The sequence below is a fragment of the Typopeltis vanoorti genome, chromosome 5 (genome assembly GCF_054136105.1).
Source record: "Typopeltis vanoorti isolate ZY-2024b chromosome 5, IOZ_Tvanoo_1.0, whole genome shotgun sequence".
Lineage (NCBI taxonomy): Eukaryota > Metazoa > Arthropoda > Arachnida > Uropygi > Thelyphonidae > Typopeltis > Typopeltis vanoorti.
Window position 1 is genome coordinate 170,009,082 of NC_143553.1, and position 23,485 is coordinate 170,032,566.

The window sequence follows — 23,485 nt, forward strand, 5'->3', positions numbered from 1 at the left end:
TTATAGTGTGATTTTTTCTTCTTATTATGCCTGTATCTGTCCACCTCACTTCACTGATACCTGCAATATCGGCCTTCATCACTTCTTATTCCTGGAGTAGGTAATCTAATTTGCCTGCCGCGTATTCCATATTACTATTTTCAAGAGATTGCTCCTGGTTTTCAGACAAGGGATATCTGAGAATATCCTCCCTGGAGGGTTTGGGATATTATCTTCATACACTACCTTAGTAGTTCTTGTCTTACCATTCCCAGTTTCAAGCTCTTCTTCCCTGTAGCTATAAGAACTGATGGTTGCAGGGGTCTCAACCACATCTCTAACTTCATATTGTGACATGGTGTGTTTCATGGTTGACAATGGATAAATACATGGTGAGGCTCTGATCTCTTCCACGACGGCTGGCCACAAGTCCCTTAGATGTCAGGAGTGTGCCCTCGATGTGCCGCACATCTTGCTGTCATGCCATTGATCAGTCAGTATTGATTCTTCTGCCATCTTGGCCATTCCAGACTTCGTGCACATAAGGGGTGACATTCCCTATTTACAGCATTCTATATTGCTGATACCCTCACTTAGTTTAGTCCGCCAGCCGAGACGGTTTACCGGGGTGTGGCCACTGGTGTGCACTACCAACTTCTTGGAGCCATAAGTTAGAGTTGAGTGTATGTGGGGACCACAGCCCAACATCCTGACCCTGAGATCAGCGGCTGACATCGATACTAAGGTGCTACCTCTCCATACACCCCAAATACTCAAGTATGGAGGTATAAAAGTCTTACAGTGGCTGCACTGCATAGTTCAGAAGGCCTGGACAGAGGAACGAATTCTGGATGATTGGAGCAGAGCTCTCATAGTACCTATACAGGGTGTTCGGGATAAATTTGACATATTTATAATTAATTATATTTTTCCGTAAGTTACATGTATTAACACACACTTCTCTTCATTTAAAAGTTTGGACCCTTCTTCATTCATATACAAGATGTCAGAAAGGATGGATAGCTGGAACCCACCTGAATCATGGAAGAGAATAACTTGTATCATGATGATTCGTGCCCGCCATCAAAATAAGGATATTACGACTGCTGCCCAATGCTCCCTGAATACAGTAAAAACAATCAGGAATGAATTAGAGACTTGCAATGGTGACTACGAGGATGTAGCAAGAAGAAAGATCCCTAGCAGACGATCTGATTGCGTTCGTACAGCAGAATTCCTCGCAAATCTGCAGGAACAGGTGTTGAAGAACCCTGGCATTGGAATTCGGGCTTTGTTCGTGGAGTTGCTAACTGTAGTCAAGCCCTGGATAACAAGGGTAGCCAATGGTAGGCCGTATGTATGGCAGCAGGATTCGGCCCCTTGCCACACCTCTGGGAAAAGTCAAAAATGGTTGTCTGAAAATTTCTACGACTTCACCAGTCCAAATGTTTGGCCTCCAAACTCCCCAGACCTTAACCCCATGGATTATTTTGTATGGGGCGCAGTTGAAAAAGACACCAATCGCACTTCCAGTAATACAAAAGCCCAGTTAATGGATAAAATTAAAACAGTTTTTGCGGCCCTTCCCAGGGAGACTGTAGCATCAGCTTGTTCGAGGTTCCGAAGCAGAATTGAAGCTGTGATCGATGCTAATGGTGGTTATTTTGAGTAAATCTTGTTGATAGTATTGTAATTAACTCTGCCTGTAATGTTTTTTTGTCAATTCATTAAATTTAATAGATACAAAGAAGATTTTCTTTTTCCTTACGAAACTGTCAAATTTATCCCGAACACCCTGTATATAAAAAGAGAAATAAAACTAAATGTTAGAATTAAAGAGGTATTTCTCTACTGAATGTTCCTGTAAGATATATGCAAGTATTCTTGAGAAATGGTTGAGAAGGATTGCAGAAGAAAAGCTTGGTGAATTTGAGCTGTAAGTCAGCAGTTAGAATTGAAGGAAGTATAGGAAGACGGTTTAATGTTAAATCTGGTATCAGACAAGGATGTACGTTATCCCTTCTGTTATTCATTATCTATATGAATCACATTATGAAGGAAAGTGGCATTAAACATGATATCAAAATTGGAGATGTTAATGTCAGCTCTTTGCTTTATGCAGACAATGTTATACTTTAAATAAATCCGCTACAAGTTTGCAAGATTCCCTTACTAAATTGAATAACTGTTCTAATAGATATGGTATGAAGGTCAGCATTAAAAAGACAAAGACAATGAAAATAGGTAGAATTGTTGAAAATGGCAACTGCATTGTGAATGAAGAACCTATAGAACAAGTAAAACATTTCAACTACTTAGGCACAATTTTTAGTGAAGATGGTAAATTAAATATGGAAATAGACAATAGAATCAACAAAGCTGATATGGTAGGAAGTCAACTGAATAAATTTATATGGAATAAGAGAGAAATTAGTCAAAACACTAAATTAGCTGCATACAAGACAGTGTTCAAACAAATTTTAACTTAAGAATCTGAGAGCTGAGTCAGAAGTAAAACACTTGACCAAAGATATGAGAGTTCTGAGAAAGATTAGGGGCATGAACAGATAGCAGCAATGGCAATATCATATTAAAAATGAGGATATTAGGAAAGAACTTGACATTGTTAGCAGAGCTAGTCTCAGGTGTTGAACAGAATGAGAGAGGAAAGATTAGCAAAACAAGTGTTCTCTGCACAGTTTGCAGGAAAAAGACCCAGAGGAAGGCCAAGATATAGGTGTATTGATACAGTAAAAAGTGCCTTAGAAGATAGAAATATAAGATCTGATAATATTGGAGTCTTGACAGGTAATAGACATACGGAGATAAATTGTTGATAGGAAGTTAGTAATGATGTAAATTTTTCACGTAGTACTCTCATATCCTGTACACGTCTTGAGGGTATATGTGAGGAATTTGATGATGATGTTATTTGCATGTTCGAGTCTACATTTTACCTCTGAAACTGGTTTAATTACACGCTTCTTAAAACTCTTATTTTTTTTTATCACTTGTGTACTCTTGTATACTGAGCCATTGTGGAGATCACTGTCAACAACATAGTCAGTCAGACTTTTTTTTTTTTCTTGTGTGTTTTCTCTGAGTAAATTTATGCAAATGATATAATATTCCTAAATTTATCCAGTAGAAGTTTCTTTTTAGAATTTTAGCTACATTGAATGTATAACAAATTTGATGTTAAATTCAGCAATAAAAAGAAAAACTATGCAAAGAGACGTGAACAAACTTTTCAGCTTTTAGGCACAATTTTTTTTAGTGATGATGTCAAATTAAATATAGAAATTGATAAGTTGAATAGAAAAAATATATTTGGTATGGCAAGAATTCAGTTGCATAGATATACATGTAAAACAGTATATCAAAGAACCAGGGCTGGCTCTACCGACGGTGCAAAATGTGCATTTCCACGGGGAGACAAGTTTTTTGGGGGCAGCAAAATTTGCATAAACTATACAAAAAATAAGGGGGAAGGGGTGACAAAATATGCTACTGCATGGGGCGGCCAAATTCCTAGGTGCGGCCCTGCAAAGAACTAAATTTCGTGCTTCTTAGAATTCTGAGGAAAATTCGAAGAGGGAACACTTGGCATGAATATCAGTATCATATTAAAAATAAAGATACTAGAAATGGACATGACATTAAGAAATGATTAGAACAGAGCTAATCTAAATACTTTAGTATAGTGAAAAGTTTTATTGCAGAATATCTAAAAACTTCAGATGTATCTGACAGTAATAGCAACTGATCTCAGATAAGTCTTTTTTAACCAGGCAGCAACTGAATTTATTTATAGATAAAATATTAAATAAGAAAGTAGTAAAAGTTAATACATATATTTCTACTTTATGATATTTGATCCTCCTTTTAGGGATAAAATTGTGAGCATCAAGTTCATGAAAAAATACATTCATATTTCTAAGGCTCTTAAGCCTACTTTGACAAAAGAAGCTTGTACATGTATTGCCGAAGAGTACTCCAGACTTAGGTCCATGGATACAGAAAACACTGACCTTGCTCGGGTAAGCATTTTAGAAAGCAATTACTTGTCTTGATGTATTAAATGGTTGCTAGAAAAGTAAGTTCCCCCCCACCCCCGTTCCTCCTCTGTTTTTGTTTATTAAAAAAATAAAAAAAATACAATCAAGAAGCATTTAATCATCAAATTCTAGATATGTGTTTTGCATTCTGTACTCTGTATATATGTACTTTGCATTGTGTACAGAGTACAAAGCAATTCCTATCAACAGTTTTTGCTTCTAAATTTGCCTGTTAATTTCAGAACTCTAATAATTCTCAGATTGTATAGATTACCAAAGTACAGTAGTCAAGTAGTAGAAGTGGAAACAATTCAAAATTGTACCAGACATAAGAAGATCAATTAATATCCTATTTTGGTGCCCTCTGATATTGTATAAAAAGTTATACAGCTGTTTGTAGTTAGTCTTAGAATGTCTGTCTTCCCAAATTTTGTCCCACGTCGAACAGCATCCCCCCCCCCCCATCCAATCCTGTATGAAAGAGTATCCAAGGTGAAGTCTATCAGTCCAGATTTGTGATAATGATGGTTACTTTGTTATTAGTAACTTGGCTATTTCCTGTCTGTGGTAGCCAGAGTTACTAGTTATAGAGCACTTTATTCACACTTGGAGTTTGTCCTTATATTTATTTTTTACATTTATAGTTTACATTATAGTTATTTTAGCACTTTGAATATCTTTTCTTATGTTCCTCAGACATATGGATTAGGAATAGTTTTGCTTGGGTTTTTTTTTGTATCTGAGAAGGGATGAGAGAGTATATAGTATTTTAGCTATTTTATAGGAGCTATAGCCATTGGCTAAAAATGTGTGGTAAAGGGAGTTGGGGTCTGTGGTGAGATTAGTATCATTTCAACAGATAGTCTTGGCTCGACATTAGTTCTTGTTTCTCTGCCAGTGACGGTCCTTGTCACACAACTCGCTACCTTTACACATTTCTAATCACTATGTAACACTTATGGTCAAACTAATCCTCTATCACATCCAGCATTGCTCCATTTTATCTATGTTGGTGGGAATTCTGTAGGCCCTATCATGTAAGGAATGGATGACACTTGTTTTTTTCTGTTGAAGTTGAGTGTGTTTTGTTTGAATACTTCAACTAACATATCCAAAAATGGTAAAGACCTGTTTGTTTCTAATTCAACAGTGAATTTAATTTGAGGATGAGTTTTTGAGGTAGGTGATCACATTCTTCCCAATAAACTCGGTCTCTAATCACCTGAAATCTCCTAAACCTACACATCCACCATTTAAAAAAAACCAGGTGTCTACAAGATCATTTGCAGTGGTGGTTTACAGTACATAAGACAGAGGGCAGATCTGGAGAGGTATGCCGGTTAGAACACTTCAAAGACATTGAGAACAAAAGAAGATACAAATCAGGGCTGGCAGCATATAAAACAGAAACAAAAATTACGTAGCATGGCAACAAAAAAATGCTTTGCATAGATTACTATTTTTTCTCAAGAGTGGTTTATTCTATAGTTTATTCATATAATTATCTTGATGGAGTGAAACAAAAGAATTTTCATGAACCTAGTCAAGAAAATAGTTTTAATGGGATATAATTGTGAAAAATACTGGAAAACATATTCCTAGTATAAATACATTTGCTCCATAATTAACAGGTCACACTTTAGCTACTCCTGTCACTCAGTATTCTTCTTCTTCTTCAAGCTGGATTGGACCACTGCTAAATGAAGGTCTTCACCAATTTTCTCCATCCCATTCTATTTTCAGCTTTTCTCATTCATTGCATGCCAGCAATCCTAACAACTTCATCTGGCCATCTCTTGCATGGTCTTTCCTTTTGTCTACTATCATCCATAAATTTCTATTTTGTCAATAATTTAGGAGATAAAAATCCCTTATTATTTTACAGCCAGTATGCGAAACTCTAAGATCGAAAACTACGATCTACGAGTTTCATGCCGAAGAACTATCGGCTAATCCAAGCGTAAGTGACCACTTGGTAGTACCACACCAAGGCAACTCGAAGCAAAGGTGGAGCAAGCTCCCTCACTATCATTGATATTTTCTCATAATGTGAAAACACAGCTCCTAGGAGATGTAATACTGCTTTACATTATGAGGAGAGGTCACTACCCAGACCGGTTTCAACCTTTTTTGAGGTCTCATTAGTGAGTAGGTAGACCTGGATGATATGATATCAAAGTTTAAGTGAAAAGCCGAATAACTATCAGATTCGCCAATAGTTCTTCAGCATGAAACTCGTAGAGCGTAGTTTTCGATCTGAGTTTCACATACTGGCTGTAAAATAATAAGGGATTTTTATCCCCTTAATTTAATTAACTTCGCCAGAAACTATAGCCGTTTGGCTTTTCATCTTAATTATAATATAATATATAATATATATGGGCACACCACTCTGGCATTCTTATAGTGAAGGTATGTAAGTTCTTTTCACTTAAACTTTGATATCATATCATCCAGGTCTACCTACTCACTGATGAGACCTCATCAAAGGTTGAAACCGGTCTGGGTAGTGACCTCTCCTCATAATGTAAAGCAGTATTACATCTCCTAGGAGCTGTGTTTTCACACTATGAGAAAATATCAATGATAGTGAGGGGGCTTGCTCCACCTTTGCTTCGAGTTGCCTTGGTGTGATACCACCAAGTGGTCACTTAAGCTTGGATTCGCCGATAGTTCTTCGGCATGAAACTTGTAGACGTAGTTTTCGATCTTAGAGTTTCGCATACTGGCTGTAAAATAATAAGGGATTTTTATCCCCTTAATTTAATTAACTTCGCCAGAAAATATAGCCGTTTGGCTTTTCATCTTAATAATAATTTAGGCTATCTTGCATCATTTGCAATGTATCCAGTCCATCTCAATTTTGTAAATGATGATGTTCTATACACAGGATTACATGGAAAAAAAATTAATGTTACATGGAAGCTGTTGCACATTACTGAGAGAGAAAAAAGACTGTTTTTGGCCAGGAACGTAGCACCCCCCAAAACTTAAACATTACTTCAACAAAAATTTGAATGACAATCATTCAAAGACTAATTCCTACCTAAAATGAGAAATTCTTTTTACTCAACTAATAGAAAGCACTAAAATATGGCATTAGTTCTTTTCCTTATATCCATTACGGTTTTTAAAGGTTATTTACACATTTGTGCTAAAGATGGAGGTTTGAAATCTAGCCAAATATTGGCAAATAAATAAATATCTAATTTATATTGATCATGTGGTGTTTATTATTAATTTAGAAGATCTGGTCAGAGGATCAAATTCCAGATGATTGGAGTAAAGCTCTCATTGTACCCATTTGTAAAAAGGAAAATAAAACTGAACAAGAAAATTAGAGGAATTTCCCTAATGAGTGTTCTGTGTAAGGTTTATGCAAGCATCCTTGAAAAACAGGCTAAGAATTGTGGAAGGGGAAACTTGGAGAAAAACAAGTTGTGTACAGGCATAATAAAGGTTGTGAGGATCAGTTTCACCTGAAGACAAAGAATTGAGAAATCATGGACACTTAACAAGGATCTCTATTTAATTTATATAGATCAGAAAAAGGTTTATGACAAGGCGTGAAGAGAAAAGCTGTTCAAAATATTACAGGTATATGATGTATTGAATAGTCTGTATTTGAGTTGTAAATCAACAGTTAGAATCGATGGTGGCACAGGAAGATGGTTTGATGTTAAATCAAGTGTGAGACAAGGTGCACATTGTTTCCAATGTTATTCATAACTTTTATGGATCACTTTATGAAGGAAAGTGGCATTAGACTTGATATCGCAATTTGTGATGTTCAACACACATAGCTCTTTACTTTATGCAGATGATATTATACTGTTCAAGAAATCCAGTGCAGGTCTCCTTAACTAAATTGAATAACTGTTGTAATAAATTTAGTATGAAATTCAGAATAAAAAGACAGACAATGAAATTTGGCAGCAGCACTGAAAACATCACCTGCATCCTGAATGGAAAAACCTTTAGAACAATTAAAACACTTCAGCTATTTAGGCACAATTTTTAGTGAAAATGGTAAATTAAATATGGAAATATTTAATTTACCATTTAATATATGACAGCATTCTAATCAATTTTAACTTATGGATCTGAGAGCTTGGTTAAAAATAAAACATTTGATCAAAGATTGGAGAACCATAAATATGAGAATTCTGAGAAAGATTAGGGAAGTGAACATATGGGAGAATCACGTGAAAAACAAGGTTATTGGGAAGAAACATGATATTGTTAGCATCCAGGAGTGTGTGAACAGAGCTAATACAGTAGGAAGTGCCCTAGAAAACCAAAATATGAATTCGGACAGATAGCAGATTAATTTGGAGGAAAATTGTCAATATGAAGTTGGTAATGATGCAATATCCTGTCCCCCCCAGGTACTTATCAGGAATTTTATTATTATTACATGCTATCTGAATGGAATCTAAAGTCTCATCATTTGAGACCCTCACTGACAAGACTCAAACTGCACCTCTGGCAATCCATTCCACTTATTTACTTCTCATTTACACCCTTGCTAACAACACTCGCACAGCATTCAGGTATCAGCCATTGTTTTTGACTATCTAGTCATGTATTGAGAGGTTTCTTTAATATCTGTTCTATTAAACTCCTTTAGTTACTTATTTGTTTTCTTGTCCCCTCTTTTCCTGCCAGATAAACTTCATAATTTACAGACCTTCAGTCTGTCATTATAGGAAGCATTCCACAAATCAGTCATCCTTTTGATCACTTTCTTCTGAATTTGCTTCACTTTTGCCTCCTCAGCAAACCCATTCTACCCAAGTCTGTGCACTACAGTCCAAATATAGTCATATTAAAGAATTGTAAAGAGATTTAATAACTTCTTTGTCACTGTTTTCCAGTCTTGTCATCTAAATTTGTCCACTTTTGCAATATATCTTCTGAACTTCAACTCTCTGCTCACCTATTACACTTAAATCCCTACCCTCATTAATTTCTTGTAGCACAGTTATTGTTAATTATTGGAATCAACAGGACCTTGTTGTCAGAGAAGATAGAGCAAATAGAACAGAAGGAGGGGTATTATTAACCATGCTACTGGCCAAGACTTCTATAGATGTCAAGGTTATCATGGATGCAAAGTGCATATTAAAATTCTAATGCCATTGATATTACATTGAAATATATGATGGATACGAAGCATATGCTCCGCATCCGCATATACGAAGCATATGCGGATGCATATTTGATCCATAATGGCCAGTAAGGTGGTTAATGATAGCTGAAGCCCTTCAACCAAAAAAATAGAAGTTAAGGAAGATTGTAGACCTAATGGAATTGGTTCATTTGAGTCTGTGTGTGAGATAGAGACCAACAAGACAAAATATATAGTTGGTTGCTGCTATAGACCTAGGGATCCAGAAGAAGATGTGGATGACATGCATTGGCAGATTAGCAGAATGAGTGCAGGCCAAGCAGTTGTCATGGGAGACTTTAACTATGGTGATATAGATTTGAAGGAGGAAAGGGCACATGGCAATATGGAAAATGAAGTTATAGATTACTAAGGGATAATTGCCTGAAATAGCACATTGTTGGATTCTGAATGAGGAGAATTGGAAATTATTAATACTTCATTCAGAGTCCAACATAATCAGCCATTCCCTAAGCCAAATTTGCTCATCAGACTAATAATCTCTCATTAATAGTATGCTATTCATATGAATTCTTTCAAGTTATGTTTATTAATATTTATTTGTTCATTTATTGTTTTGAGATGAAGTGCGGTTGTGAAAACTGTGTATTAAATATCACTTATTATTATGAAATTAATATTACTAAAACAGAGATAAAAACTGTAAAATATGTAATCTTTTTATGTTATTAGTAAAATGTAATGTATCCAAGTAATTCTTCAAAATAAGACTGGATTGGTTGTTGTGAGAAATTATGTTATTTTTAGCTAGCGCGCGCCTTATCATGAGATACTGTACAGTATGAAGAAGCCAGTTCAGTATCAACAAAACCAGCTAGAACCAGATTTTGGCAGGAAAGGCGAGTAGGATGTCATGAGTAGTACATGAAAAAGATAGGGGGGGGGATAACTTGGGGCTGAACGGAGTAGGAAGGACTGGGAACTGCTCTGTATTTTGACTTATCTTTCTTCAAGCTCTTATTTTTTATAAATTCCTATCGTCTCGCAGAAGGATAGCGTTGGATGGAAAGATAATAAGAATGAGCAAGAAATATTGAAAGTTAGGCAATTACGAGCAAGAAGATAAATTCTCCCGAGTTAACTAATCAGTTACTGAAACCCAGGATTCTATAATATTTGTGTGTTCCCAAAGTGAAAGTATTCAAGAACCAAGGAGAGTTTCCAGGATTCTCGATAATGAGGAAGCTATACTGTCTATACCAGTAAGGATATCTTTTCTATGCCTCGTGTAAAGTAGTGAAGCTTGTTTCTGGAGAACATGATATAGTTCATATTGCTGGAATTAACAGTTCAAGATTGAATGTGTGATGCAGTGAAACATTTCCTCGTAAACGTAATATATGAAGTATCTCTGAATTAATAGTTTGAATTTTCTGAGAACTATTGTGTTAGATTGATAAACTTAAAGGTTGCTTAATGAATGTCTGATGACTTGAGCTTTGTGATTGTTCTGAATAGTTAAACTGAATCAATATTTGAATTGCATTGAATGATTGCTTTGTTCAGAGTGAAATTGTATTTGGAATCTTGGATAATAAGAAGAGAGAAATTAAATGCATAAATTCTAATTGTAAATGGTATATTCAACTGAGTGAATTAATGTCTTAAAGAGGACTTATTCATTTTTAAATTGTATTATCCCTACTAGAAATTTTTGTTTTAATGGAAATTTACGTGTTAAAGCATTAAATAATTTTTTTTGAGTTGAATCTTGTGTTTGCCTGATTTCTTTCATTGCACTGCTCCTTATAATAAGGAGAATTTCGACTTGAATTAAGTTGATGACAATGTTGTGCTAGCTGATGGTCTATTTCACAGCATTGATTATGCAAATTAAAACATAGAGTGGTGCAGTTAAAAAAAAAAAAATTCTCTGTGTTCATGTGGAGTCAGTCAACAGCTAGAATATACATTGGAGTAGTATAGGATCCAACAACATGATGGAAGGGACCAGGGGGTTTGAGAGTGTTGGATTATATATAACTACAGTAGCAACTTGACCTCCATTCAAGGAAAGTAACCATACATTCTTGTCTTGAGAGGTTGCTCAATGTTAGGAAATTTCAGTCAAGAAAGTGTTTATGTAGAACTATAAAGCTGGCAATTGTGACAAACTTAGGAGCCAGCTTACAGTAGTGCCATGGCAGCGTAGGAAACTACATGGAATGAATGTCATTAGTGCATGGAAAGCAGTCAAAGATTGTTTGAGAGAGGAAGTATCAGAGTGCATAGCCAAGGTTAGGAGGATAAACCAAGTAGGGATTAAGTGGATGACTAGCATTATAAAGTAGGAGCTAGCAAAAAGAAAGCATTGTGGAAGGAATATAAACAAATAGGTGATCAGTATGCCTATGAGCAATATAAGGCACAAGCAAGAAGGGTAACTATAGTAAAGGAAGGCTATATCAGAATTTGAGAAAAAATTAGCTAAGTAGGCAAAAGTAAATCTAAGAGTTTTTTCACTATGTAGCAAGTAAGAGAAAGAATGATTATAGAAAGCTCACTTTCTTATCATCAGCACTGAGTAAAGTTATCTTTCCATAATCATTCTTTCGCTGTCGACGAATTGTATGATTTGTAAAATTGTATAACTCAGTATATTGAAAAATATCAACATGAATAGAGCAGTGAACCTGGACAGTATGTCAGCTTGTATGCTATAAGAGCTTACAAGTGAACTGACAGTTTATTAATCTTAAGTCTCAGCTCTAACAAGGTTCCAAGGGAGTGGAAAAAGGGTAAGATAGTTCCATTACATAAAGGTGGCTCCAAGACAGAAGCAGCAAATTACAGATCAGTTAGAATCTCTGGACTGGTAGTTAAAAGTACTGGAAAAGTTGATTAAAAGTAAAAGTCAGCAGTGGGTGGATAGGAATATGATACTCTATAGGGTGCAGCATGACTTTGTAAAAGAGGTCCTGTCTCAGTAACTTATTCACATTTTATAATAAGGTGATAGTAGAATTGGATAAAGGAAATGGCTGCATCACAATATTGCTAGACTTTTCAAAGGCATTTGACAGAATACTGAATGGAAAACTATAACATAAGTTGGAGCAAATGGGAATGGATATGCAGCTGATGGCATGATTGGGGGGTAGCTGATACACAGAAACTGGAAGATGGTGTATGGTGGAGTAGAATTAAGGTGAATGTGGAGTGCCCCAGGGCTCAGTACTAGGACTACTGCTTTAATTTGTATATTAATGATATAGCAGATTTGAAGAGGGGTATTCAGTTGTTTGCTGATGATGTAAATGTCTTACAGGATGATTTGAATAAATTGGCAGCTTGGGCAAAGGACAATTGTATGGTATGATAATGCACTTCGAAATGAAAAGATTACATACTTCATATCGTATTGATGGAGTACTAGTTTATAGGAAATTGATGAAGCCAAGAATCTGGGGATGATGGTGTATAGAAATATGAAATTCAGAGGACATATTGCAAGAGTTGGCAAAATACTCAGAGGATTACTTGGATGCCAAAGAACACATTCATAAGTAAAAATGGGGAGATTATTATCCCTCTTGATAAGGCTATGATTCAGCCATGTTATCTACTATGCACAGATGCACAGATTTGGTCGCCTACATTTCTTGGGGATTGGGAGGTTGTGGAGAGGATTCAGTATGACTAAGTAAGCTGGTGACAGGTCTGTGGAATGTTGCCTATGAGGGTGTGTGTGTGGGTTGCAGAATTTTGCTGACAGGCAAAGGAGAAGGGATTAGTAAGGGTGTAAATGATTGCCATAGGTGGCTGAGAGCACTCCAACAGTGACTAGGCTTAATACTATTATTATCAACAGACCTCCATGAAGTCAAGGGACTCATCGTAGTCAGTTCCACTCTCACATGCACAGTTCATCATGCCTCGACTTAAATGAATTCCAATCACTTACTACTCTGCATGGAAAAAATATACTCCTTACCCCCTTTCTCACACCCGCCTTATACAGCTTCCAGGGATGGCCTCTTGTTCTACAACACTGGTAGTACAACACTGGGCAATAGGTAAAGATGACCTCACTATTGCCTCTGCCTGATATCTCCACTTCTGGGCCTGGCTCCCACTGAAGAGACCTCAATAAAGGTCGAAACTAGTCTGGGTAGTGGCCCTTCCCTTAATGCATAACATTATACATATCCGGAAGGAGATGTGTTTTGCATTATGGGAGATACTGAGATAGGAGTGATGTTAGCTTGGTCCACCTTTGCTATGAGTTGCCCGGTGTTGTACTACCTTACCCCAGTCCTGAAGATATTTTCAGGTGCAAACTTTGTTTGCTCACACTTGGATAAAGGATTAAACTAAATTTATTATAGTCTAACCAAGTGAAAAATAAACTTTCAACATCTTTTTCTAAATCCAGAGTAATTTAATAAAATGGTGGCACACCTTTTGGCAACTCCTATAGGTAAAGATGACCTCGCTATTGCTTCTGCCTGGTTTCTCCACTTCTGGGCATGGCTCCCACTGAAGAGACCTCAATAAAGGTCGAAACTAGTCTGGGTAGTGGCCCTTCCCTTAATGCATAACATTATACATATCCACAAAGAGATGTGTTTTGCATTATGGGAGATACTGAGATAGGAGTGATGTTAGCTTGGTCCACCTTTGCTACGAGTTGCCCGGAGTTGCACTACCTTACCCCAGTCCTGAAGATATTTTCAGATGCAAACTTTGTTTGCTCACACTTGAATAAATGATTAAACTAAATTTATTAGAGTCATTAATCAATCTATCATATTTGATGGCGTATAAGATGCATCCCTTTTTTGTACACATTTTTTAGGAAAAAATGATTTTTTAGATCCTCTTCCTGATTCCGCCAAGTTCTTATCATTTTCTCACTCGGGGGGTGGCCAAAAATGCCTCTCTGCAGCCCTGTTTCCATGTTGTTTAGCATATGCATAGCTTGTATGCAATATTGGAGCAATTCAGATGTTTTTCAGCCATAATTTGCTAAGAAATTTAGAGAAAATTTAACGGCAGAAATTTATCACTGCTCACAACAAGCATGACAACAATTAGAAAGTTTAAATGAACAGGAACACAGCTGTGATCATCGATGACAGCACATGCACATCCACTGAACTCTACATAACTGGAATGCTCTCACACACTGCAAGGAAGCAAGAAAGAAATTGTGTAACTTGGAACAGAGGAAATTTCCAGAAATGAAAGTAATAAGAAAATGAGTATCAGTGTAAAGACACGCCCTGTTTTTCAGACCTATTTTCAAAGAAAAAAAGTGTGTCTTATACGCCGGCATATATTGTAATTGCTCTCTTCTGTATTGAATCAAGCATTTTGAGGGAGCTCTTAGGGCCCACTTCAAATGTGAGAGCAGTATTCAATTACTGGGTGGATTTGTGCTTTGTATAAGATTAACAGCTGTTCAGAGGTGAAGTAATGTCTTGAGCAAAAGAGCAATCCTAGTTTTCTAGAAGCTGAGGATGCAATGATTGTGATGTGTTTGCCAGGAGAGGCTTGACGTCAGGATAATTCCAAGAAGAGAAATCTCATTCATCTTGTCTGGATGGTAAGAAAGACTAAATCATATGAGAGAAAATTAGCTAATCAGGAAAAGTAAATCCAAAACAGTTGTTTCATTAAGTAGCAAGTATGAGGCAAAAAAACTACAGACCTATAAGCCTACTCCCCACTATATATAAAGTTTTCACAAAAATTATAAATAATAGAATAAAATCTAAACTAGAGGAATGCAATCCTGTGAACAAGCTGAATTTAGAAAGAATTACAATACTTTGGACCATATTCACACATTAAAACAGCTCATTGAAAAATCAATTGAATACAATAAACTCTTATGTCTGGCGTAGAAAGTATTTTTAACTTGGGTATAATTATGTTAAAGATACCAAGCAATTTTAAACCTGGCTTTACTCCATTTTTCCCAAGTAAGCAAACAGACAAAATGTCAAGTTTATGCCTGCAATTGATGCAAGACTTGCTGATCCCACAGGTAGTGCAAGACCAAGGCAACTCGTGGTAAAGGTGGAGTAAGTTCTGATCACTAATCTTAGTATTTACCCTTAATGCCAAAACACATCTCCAAGAAGGGGATGTATGATGTTTTGTATTAAAGGCAAGGGGCCACTACCCAGACCGGTTTCAACCTTTATTGAGGTCTCATCAGTGGGAGCCAGGCTAGAAATACCAAGATTTAGTAATGCAGAGCTTGTAAGTATTTTACCAAAACAAGGCAAGGGGCCACTACCCCCGGTCTGGGTAGTGGCCCCTTGCCTTTAATACAAAACATCATACATCCCCTTCTTGGAGATGTGTTTTGGCATTAAGGGTAAATACTAAGATTAGTGATCAGAGCTTGCTCCACCTTTACCACGAGTTGCCTTGGTCTTGCACTACCTGTGGGATCAGCTAGTCTTGCATCAATTGCAGGTGCAAACTTGACATTTTGTCTGTTTGCTTACTTGGGAAAAATGGAGTAAAACCAGGTTTAAAATTGCTTGGTATCTTTAACATAATTATACCCAAGTTAAAAATACTTTCTACATTTATATCTCCTCCTGAGATTTTTATTTAATAAGGTTATAACACCTTATGGTAACTTGTTTTGGTAAAATACTTACAAGCTCTGCATTACTAAATCTTGGTATTTCTAGCCTGGCTCCCACTGATGAGACCTCAATAAAGGTCAAAACCGGTCTGGGTAGTGGCCCCTTGCCTTTAATACACAACATCATACATCCCCTTCTTGGAGATGTGTTTTGGCATTAAGGGTAAATACTAAGATTAGTGATCAGAGCTTGCTCCACCTTTACCACGAGTTGCCTTGGTCTTGCACTACCTGTGGGATCAGCTAGTCTTGCATCAATTGCAGGTGCAAACTTGACATTTTGTCTGTTTGCTTACTTGGGAAAAATGGAGTAAAACCAGGTTTAAAATTGCTTGGTATCTTATGTCTGGCCTATATATAGACTATGAAAAAATTATTTGATTCAATTAAAACATCTGCAACACTAAAAGCACTTGAAACCCAGGGAACTGAGAAAAATATTGAAAAACTAAAACATATTTACAATAATGCAACTTCTGTAATTAAATTATATAAAAACAGTGAAAAGTTTCCAATACAAAGAGGCATCCGACAAGGCGACACCATATCTCCCAAATTATTTACAGCTGCACTAGAGGAAGTCTCTTTAGAAGTCTTGATTGGGAAACAAAATGAATAAACATAAATGGAGAAATGCTGCATCATCTGAAATTTGCAGATAATATTGTCCTAATAGCAGATAATCTTGAAGATCTAGAAGAAAGGTTAAATCAGCTAAATGAAGCCTCCAGAGTAATTGGATTAAAAATAAATAGAGAAAAAAACAAAAATAATGATGAATAAATATATTAACCATAGAACTGTCAAAGTTGAAAACCATGAAATAGAACAAATTAATTCATATGTATATTTGGGCCAATTGTTATCCTTTAAGGAGTGCCAAAGAAAAGAGATTGAACGAAGAATTCACCTTAGATGGATGGCTTATGGGAAAATGAGAGACATATTCAGAAGTAACATCCCTATGAGTCTAAAAAGGAAAGCTTTTGACCAGTGCATACTTCCTGTCCTAACATATGAAGGAGAAACATGGACTTTAACAGAAGCCCTAAACAAAAAGCTGAGAGCAACACAACATCGCATGGAAAGAAGTATGCTAAAAAATAACATTAAGAGATAGGAAGACAAATACCTGGATAAGATCTCAAACAGGTGTCATGGATATTGTAAAATACATTAAACAGGCTAAGTGGAGATGGACTGGCCATATTGCCAGATGCAGTGATGGGAAATGGACTAGAAAAACAACAGAGTGGAGACCAATGGATGGAGCAAGACAAAGAGGAAGACCGAGAAGAAGGTGGAGGGATGAACTGGAACAAATTGCAGGAGTGAGATGGATGGGAGAGGCAGAAAACAGAGTGATCTGGAAAATTATGGAGGAGACCTTCGTCCAGCAGTCGACAGAACCAAAAAGTTGAAGAAGATGATGAGGCAAAATGATTATGGCAGAATGACTTAAACAATGTTGATTGTAGAAAGGTGACAGATGCAAAAGAAACAGTTGCTAAGTGATCATTTTATCATATCATGGAGGTGGAGATTTTGATCATTGATATCATGGAGGTGGAGATTTTGCAGTTGCTGATGTGACTGAAATGCATCTCAATATTAAGGTAAATGAACAGGAGATGTTTAGCATATTGAAAAATATCATTGTGAATACAGCAGTGAGACTAGATAGTATGTCAGCCCATGTACTATGTGAATGTGCAAGAGAATTAGCATTGTTCGTGGACAGTTCCAGGGAAGTGGAAAGAGAGTGAAGATAGTCCCATTGCATAAAGGTGGCTTCAAGACAGAGGTAGCAAAATACAGACCAATTAATATATCAAGAGTGGTTGTTAAAGTATTGGGAAATCGGGCTGTAGGTAAAATCCAACAGTGGGTGGATAGGGATGTGATACTCTATAGTGGGCAGCATGGCTTTGTAAAGAGCAGGTGCTGTCTTAGTAATTTATTCACATTTTTTATAAAGTAACAGTGGAATTGGATGAAGGAAATGGCTACACCTTCATACTACTGCACTTTGCAATGGCATTTGACTGACTACCTCATGGAAAAATGTTATAGAAGTTGGAGCAAATGGAATAATTGGAATGGGAATAATTCTGTCTTCTAAGGTACTTTTTACTGTACTCCCCACCCCCACCCCCTAAGTAAAGGCTGTATCAATCCACCTGTATCTTGGTCTTCCTCAGGGTCTTATTCTTGCCAACCTGGCAAAGAACACTTGTTTTGCTAATCTTTCCTCACCCATTCTGTTTAAGTGACCTGAGATTAGCTCTGCTAACACATTCTTGAATATTAACAATGTCAAGTCCTTTCCTAATATCCTTGTTTTTAATGTGATAATGCTATTGATGCCATCTTTTTCAGGACATTCATATCTGTGGTCTCTGGTCTTTGGTCAAGTGTTTTATTTCTAACCCAGCTCTCAGATCCATAAGTTAAAAATAGTTTGAACACGGTCTTGTATACATCTGATTTAGTGTTTTAACTAATTTTTCTCTTATCCCATATAAATTTATTTACTTGACTTCCTACCATATACAAGCTTTGTTGATTCTGTTCTCTAGTTTCATATTTAATTTACCATTCACTAAAAATTGTGCCTAAGTAGCTTAAATGTTTTACCTGTTCATAGGCTCTTCATTCACGATGCAATTGATGTTTTCAATATTTCTGCCTATTTTAATTGTCTTTGTCTTGTTATTGCTAATTTTCATAACAAATTTATTCCAACAGTTATTCAGTTTAGTCAGGGAATCTTGCAGACTTGTAGCAGATTTATTTAGAAGTATAACATTGTCTGCATAAAGCAAAGAGCTGACATTAACCTCTCCAATTTTGATATCAGATTTAATACCACTTTCCTTCAAAATTATCAGTATATGACATTTGCTAAATGATACAAGTAGAGATAGCACAATAGTAAAAAACACTCAACAGGCATACAATCAGGAATACATATCCATACTTGAAGTAGAAAAAGCCATCAAAGTCTTGAAATGTGAAAAGGCAGCAGGAGTAGATGATATTCGACCAGAAATGCTGAAGTATGGTGGTATAAAAGTCTTACAGTGGCTGCACTGCATAGTTCAGAAAGCCTGGACAGAGAGACGAATTCCCGATGATTGGAGTAGAGCTCTTGTAGTACCCATATATAAAAAGGGAAATAAAACTGCAGAGAATTACAGAGGTATTTCCCTACTGAGTGTTCCTGGCAAGATTTATGCAAGCATACTTGAGAAATGGTTGAAAAGAATTGTGGAAGAAAAGCTTGGTGAAGAACAAACTGGATTCAGGTGAAATAGAGGCTGTCAGGATCAGATCATCACTTTGCAACAAATAGTTGAGAAAGCATGGGAATATAACAAAGATCTATATTTTTAAGCTTTGTCAATCTGGAAAAGGCATATGACAAGGTGCCAAGAGAGAAGCTATTCAATGCACTATAGTTATGTGTCGACAGGGCTTTATACCAAACAATACTTAGTCTTTATTTGAGTTGTAAGTCAGCAGTTAGAATTGAAGGAAGTACAGGAAAATGGTTTAATGTTAAATTTGGTGTCAGACAAGGATGTACATTATCCCCTCTGTTATTCATTATCTATATGGATCACATTATGAAGGAAAGTGGTATTAAACCTGATATCAAAATTGGAGAGATTAATGTTAGCTCGTTGCTTTATGTAGATAATGTTATACTTCTAAATAAATCTGCTACAAGTCTGCAAGATTCCCTTACTAAATTGAATAACCATTGTAATAGATATGGTATGAAGGTCAGCATTAAAAAGACAAAGACAATGAAAATAGGCAGAATCGTTTGAAAATTTCAACTGCATTGTGAACGGAGAACCTGTGGAACAAGTAAAACATTTCAGCTGCTTAGGCACGATTTTTGTGAAGATGGTAAATTAAATATGGAAATAGACAACAAAATCAACAAAGCTGGTATGGTAGGAAGTCAATTGAATAAATTGATATGGAATAAGAGAGAAATTAGTTGGAACACTAAATTAGCTGTTCCAACTATACAAGACAGTGTTCAAATTAGTCTTAACTTATGGATCTGAGAGCTGAGTCAGAAGTAAAACATTTGACCAAAGACTAGAGACTGCAGATATGAGAGTCCTGAGAAAGATTAGAGGCGTGAACAGATGGCATCAAGGCAATATCATGTTAAAAACGAGGATATTAGAAAAGAACTTGACATTGTCAGCATCCAGGAATGCGTTAGCAGGGCTAATCTCACGGGGTATGGTCACTTAAATAGAATGGGCGAGGAAATATTAGCAAAAGAAGTGTTCTCTGCCAGGTTGGCAGGAAAACGACCCAGAGGAAGACCAAGATATAGGTAGATTGATACTGTACAAAGTGCCTTAGACAATAGAAATATAAGATCTGATAATGTTGGAGTCTTGACAAGTAACAGACTGATTTGGAGGAAAATTGTAGATAGGAAGTTAGTAATGATGTAAATTTTTCATTTAGCACTATCATATCCTGTAGACCTCTTGAGGGTACATGGTAGGAATTTGATGATGACATTTTTGTTTGTTGCCAGAGTACTTGATGACTAGTAATGGTTGTGTGGAATGCCAGGCCTGATTTATGCTCTCTTATTTTTTTCAATGTCTTTTACATGTTCAGATATGCTGATCTCTCCTACCCTTCTGTCTGGCCTACAGAAAAAATGCCACAAGAGAGCACTGAAGCTCATAGGCACCTTATTTTTTCATTGAGGTGATGTGGAGGTTTTGGTGGATGTAGGAATCTTGAAATTTTTGTAAAGATAAAAAAAGTCACTTTTATCTTGTACTTGCGGAGCAACGCAGCCACTTATTCCGTGACGTGTTTGAGGTAAGGCAGCATGATTGCATTCTTGAAATCTTTAAGTAATGGAGTTGCAGGAGATATATTGAGAATTTTCTGATCATCTTCAGTTCAAAATCATTAAGTGTGAGGTTCTGTTTCAGGTGGTGCAGTTCTTCGTTCCTTTTAATTGACGTGCTTGATATGTTGTATGCAATGAGACTAGATGTCTTGTCTTGTAAAGTTTTAATTATGCCTATCTTTTGCAACTGATGGTGGTGTGAAATGGCATTTGATAAAATGCCTTGATAAAAATCAAGACTTAATTTTACATTAAGTGCGGTCTGCTTTCATCAATAATTTAATTGCCACGGACCTAGGATGTGGCATGTCTGATACCACAGAACGTGATAGCAATAACTAGCAATGTCCTAACACACATGCAGTAACGAGTTTATCATTTGTATTCCGGTTTATCAATTATTTAACAGTTGTGAAGTTATCAAAAAAAAACATCTAATATGTGTAATTAATTGTTAACAGGCTTTTGTAATGGAAAACTTTCGTGTACCACTACCCCGATGATGTAAATCTTATGATGCACAAAAATTGTTAGTTTTAATAAACTCCTTATATTACGATGTGGTCTTAATACTGAAAACTTCCTACATAACTGACATTTTATAATGATATTGCAGTTGAGTTTGACAAGGGGAACAGATACACCATGATACTTTTGAACTTGTCAAAACCTTTGACAGGTTACAGCATGGAAGGCTGCTAAATATGGAGTGGTGTATTATATTTGCATGATTATACTAGAAGAAATTGACTAGGCTAGGGATCATGGAGTTTTAGTAGATAGACGGTTAATGTTCAGAGCTCCTATAGCAAAGATTGCAAATACAACTTGTAGGATAATTGCAATGCTGAAACAAACATTGACATCTAAAGATAAGAAAGTCATTTTGCCTCGTTACAAGGTGACACAACCTTTTCTGAACTATTGTTTGCAGATCTAGTCTCCTAGTTTCTGAGTCGATGTAGATTCATTGAAGAGAGGGCAAATAAAAGTGTTAAAGATGATATCAGGACTGTGGAATGCAGGTTATAAGAAGAGATTGAAAATTTGTGGACTGCAGACATTAGCAAAGAAGTGAAGAAGAGTGATGTGATTGAGACTTGCAACCTTATACAGGATACCAGTAGATGATTTTTTTTTTTTTTTTTTTTTTTTTTTTTTATTGAGGGTGAAAAGAGGACTAGAGGATGGCCATGAAGGTGAGAATGAATGCAGTGAAGAAAGGGATGAGAGCTAGATGGCTGATTAATATTAGAAGAAAAGACAGGAAATTTAAAATGGTATTGTCTGATTTATAATGTGGCATTTCTTTTTGGCAGTTTATAATGTGGCATTTCTTATTTCATGGCGTCAGAAATGAGTAAGAAAGAGGAAGAAACTGCTAATTTTAGCCACCCTGATATATGCACAAGTATCACTAGCATTTTTTTCTTTCAAACTTGTAACATTTGGTAAGCATTGCTGTATTCCCTTAATTCGATTTTTCTGCATGCATGTGGAGATAGTGAATGCAGATACTGTAAATGAATTTGTAGAATGTATGACAGATGTGTTTGTGTAATGCATAGACTTAAGGTCTCTTCTTCTAATAATAATAATAATTTATCTGTATTTCTTATAAGGAGCAAGTTCTTTATAAAAATTTCATCATTTTTTGCTATCAAGAAATAATATTAGAACAAAACACAGGAAATTTAAAATGGTAATCGTCTGATTAGTTTATAATGTGGACATAATAAACAGATGGAAAATATACTTTGAGGGACTTTTGAATGAGGAAAATGCAAGGATTCACAGAGGAGATGGGCAGCCTTCTGAGGGGATGGTGCAGAACATCAGTAGAATGGAAGTGACGGAGGCCATGAAGAGGATGAGGAATGGAAAATCGGTGGGCCCCGACAGAATTCCAGTGGAGGCATGGAAGGCACTGGGGGAAGAGGGAATTGACCTGCTGTGGGACCTGTTCATGAAAGTTTGCCAACAGGAAAATATACCCAAGGAATGGAGGGAGAGTACTCTTGTTCCCATCTACAAGGGTAAAGGGGATGCACAAGACTGTAAAAATTACAGAGGAATAAAGTTGATGTCCCACACAATGACGATCCTAGAAAGGGTTCTTGATGGTAGATTGAGGAAGGAGGTGGAGATTGCAAAGGAACAATTTGGCTTCATGCCTGGTAGATCAACAGCAGATGCTATCTTTGGGTTACGACAGATGATGGAAAAATATCGAGAGAAACAAAGGGAGCTACATCTGGTATTTATTGATCTGGAGAAAGCATACGATAGAGTGCCAAGGCAAGAAGTCTGGAGGTGTCTAAGGGAGAAGAAGGTGCAGGAGAAATATGTCAGGTTGGTGCGGGAAATGTGACCTGTTTGGGACAGACAGAAAGTTTTCAAGTAACAGTTGGCTTGTATCAGGGGTCAGCATTAAGTCCGTTTCTGTTTAATATTGTGATGGAGGTGGTAACAGAGGAGGTGAGAGAAGATGCGCCTTGGACATTGTTGTATGCAGATGACATCTTGCTGTGTGTAGATTCAAGAGAAGAAGCGGGAACTAAACTGGAAAGATGGAGAAAAGTACTGGAAGAGAGAGGTATGAGACTGAGCAGAAGTAAGACAGAGTATATGTGTTGCACAGTGGACGGCGGCCAGGAGACAGATCTGGAGCTGGAAGGAAACGTCATCAGGAAGGTGAGGGACTTTAGATACTTAGGTTCAACAGTGGAAGAAGATGGAGGAGCTTA

At 36.5% G+C, this 23,485-nt stretch overlaps 1 protein-coding gene across 1 annotated transcript in view; it reads left to right on the forward strand.

Moving 5' to 3' along the window:
- Positions 1 to 23,485, forward strand: part of Mcm3 (minichromosome maintenance 3) — a 322,450-nt gene that overhangs the window by 254,829 nt on the left and 44,136 nt on the right. The window contains exon 14 of the mRNA XM_090392917.1: positions 3,869 to 4,019. Within this exon, the coding sequence (XP_090249043.1) occupies positions 3,869 to 4,019 (151 nt within the window). The remainder of the gene's footprint in view (positions 1 to 3,868; positions 4,020 to 23,485) is intronic.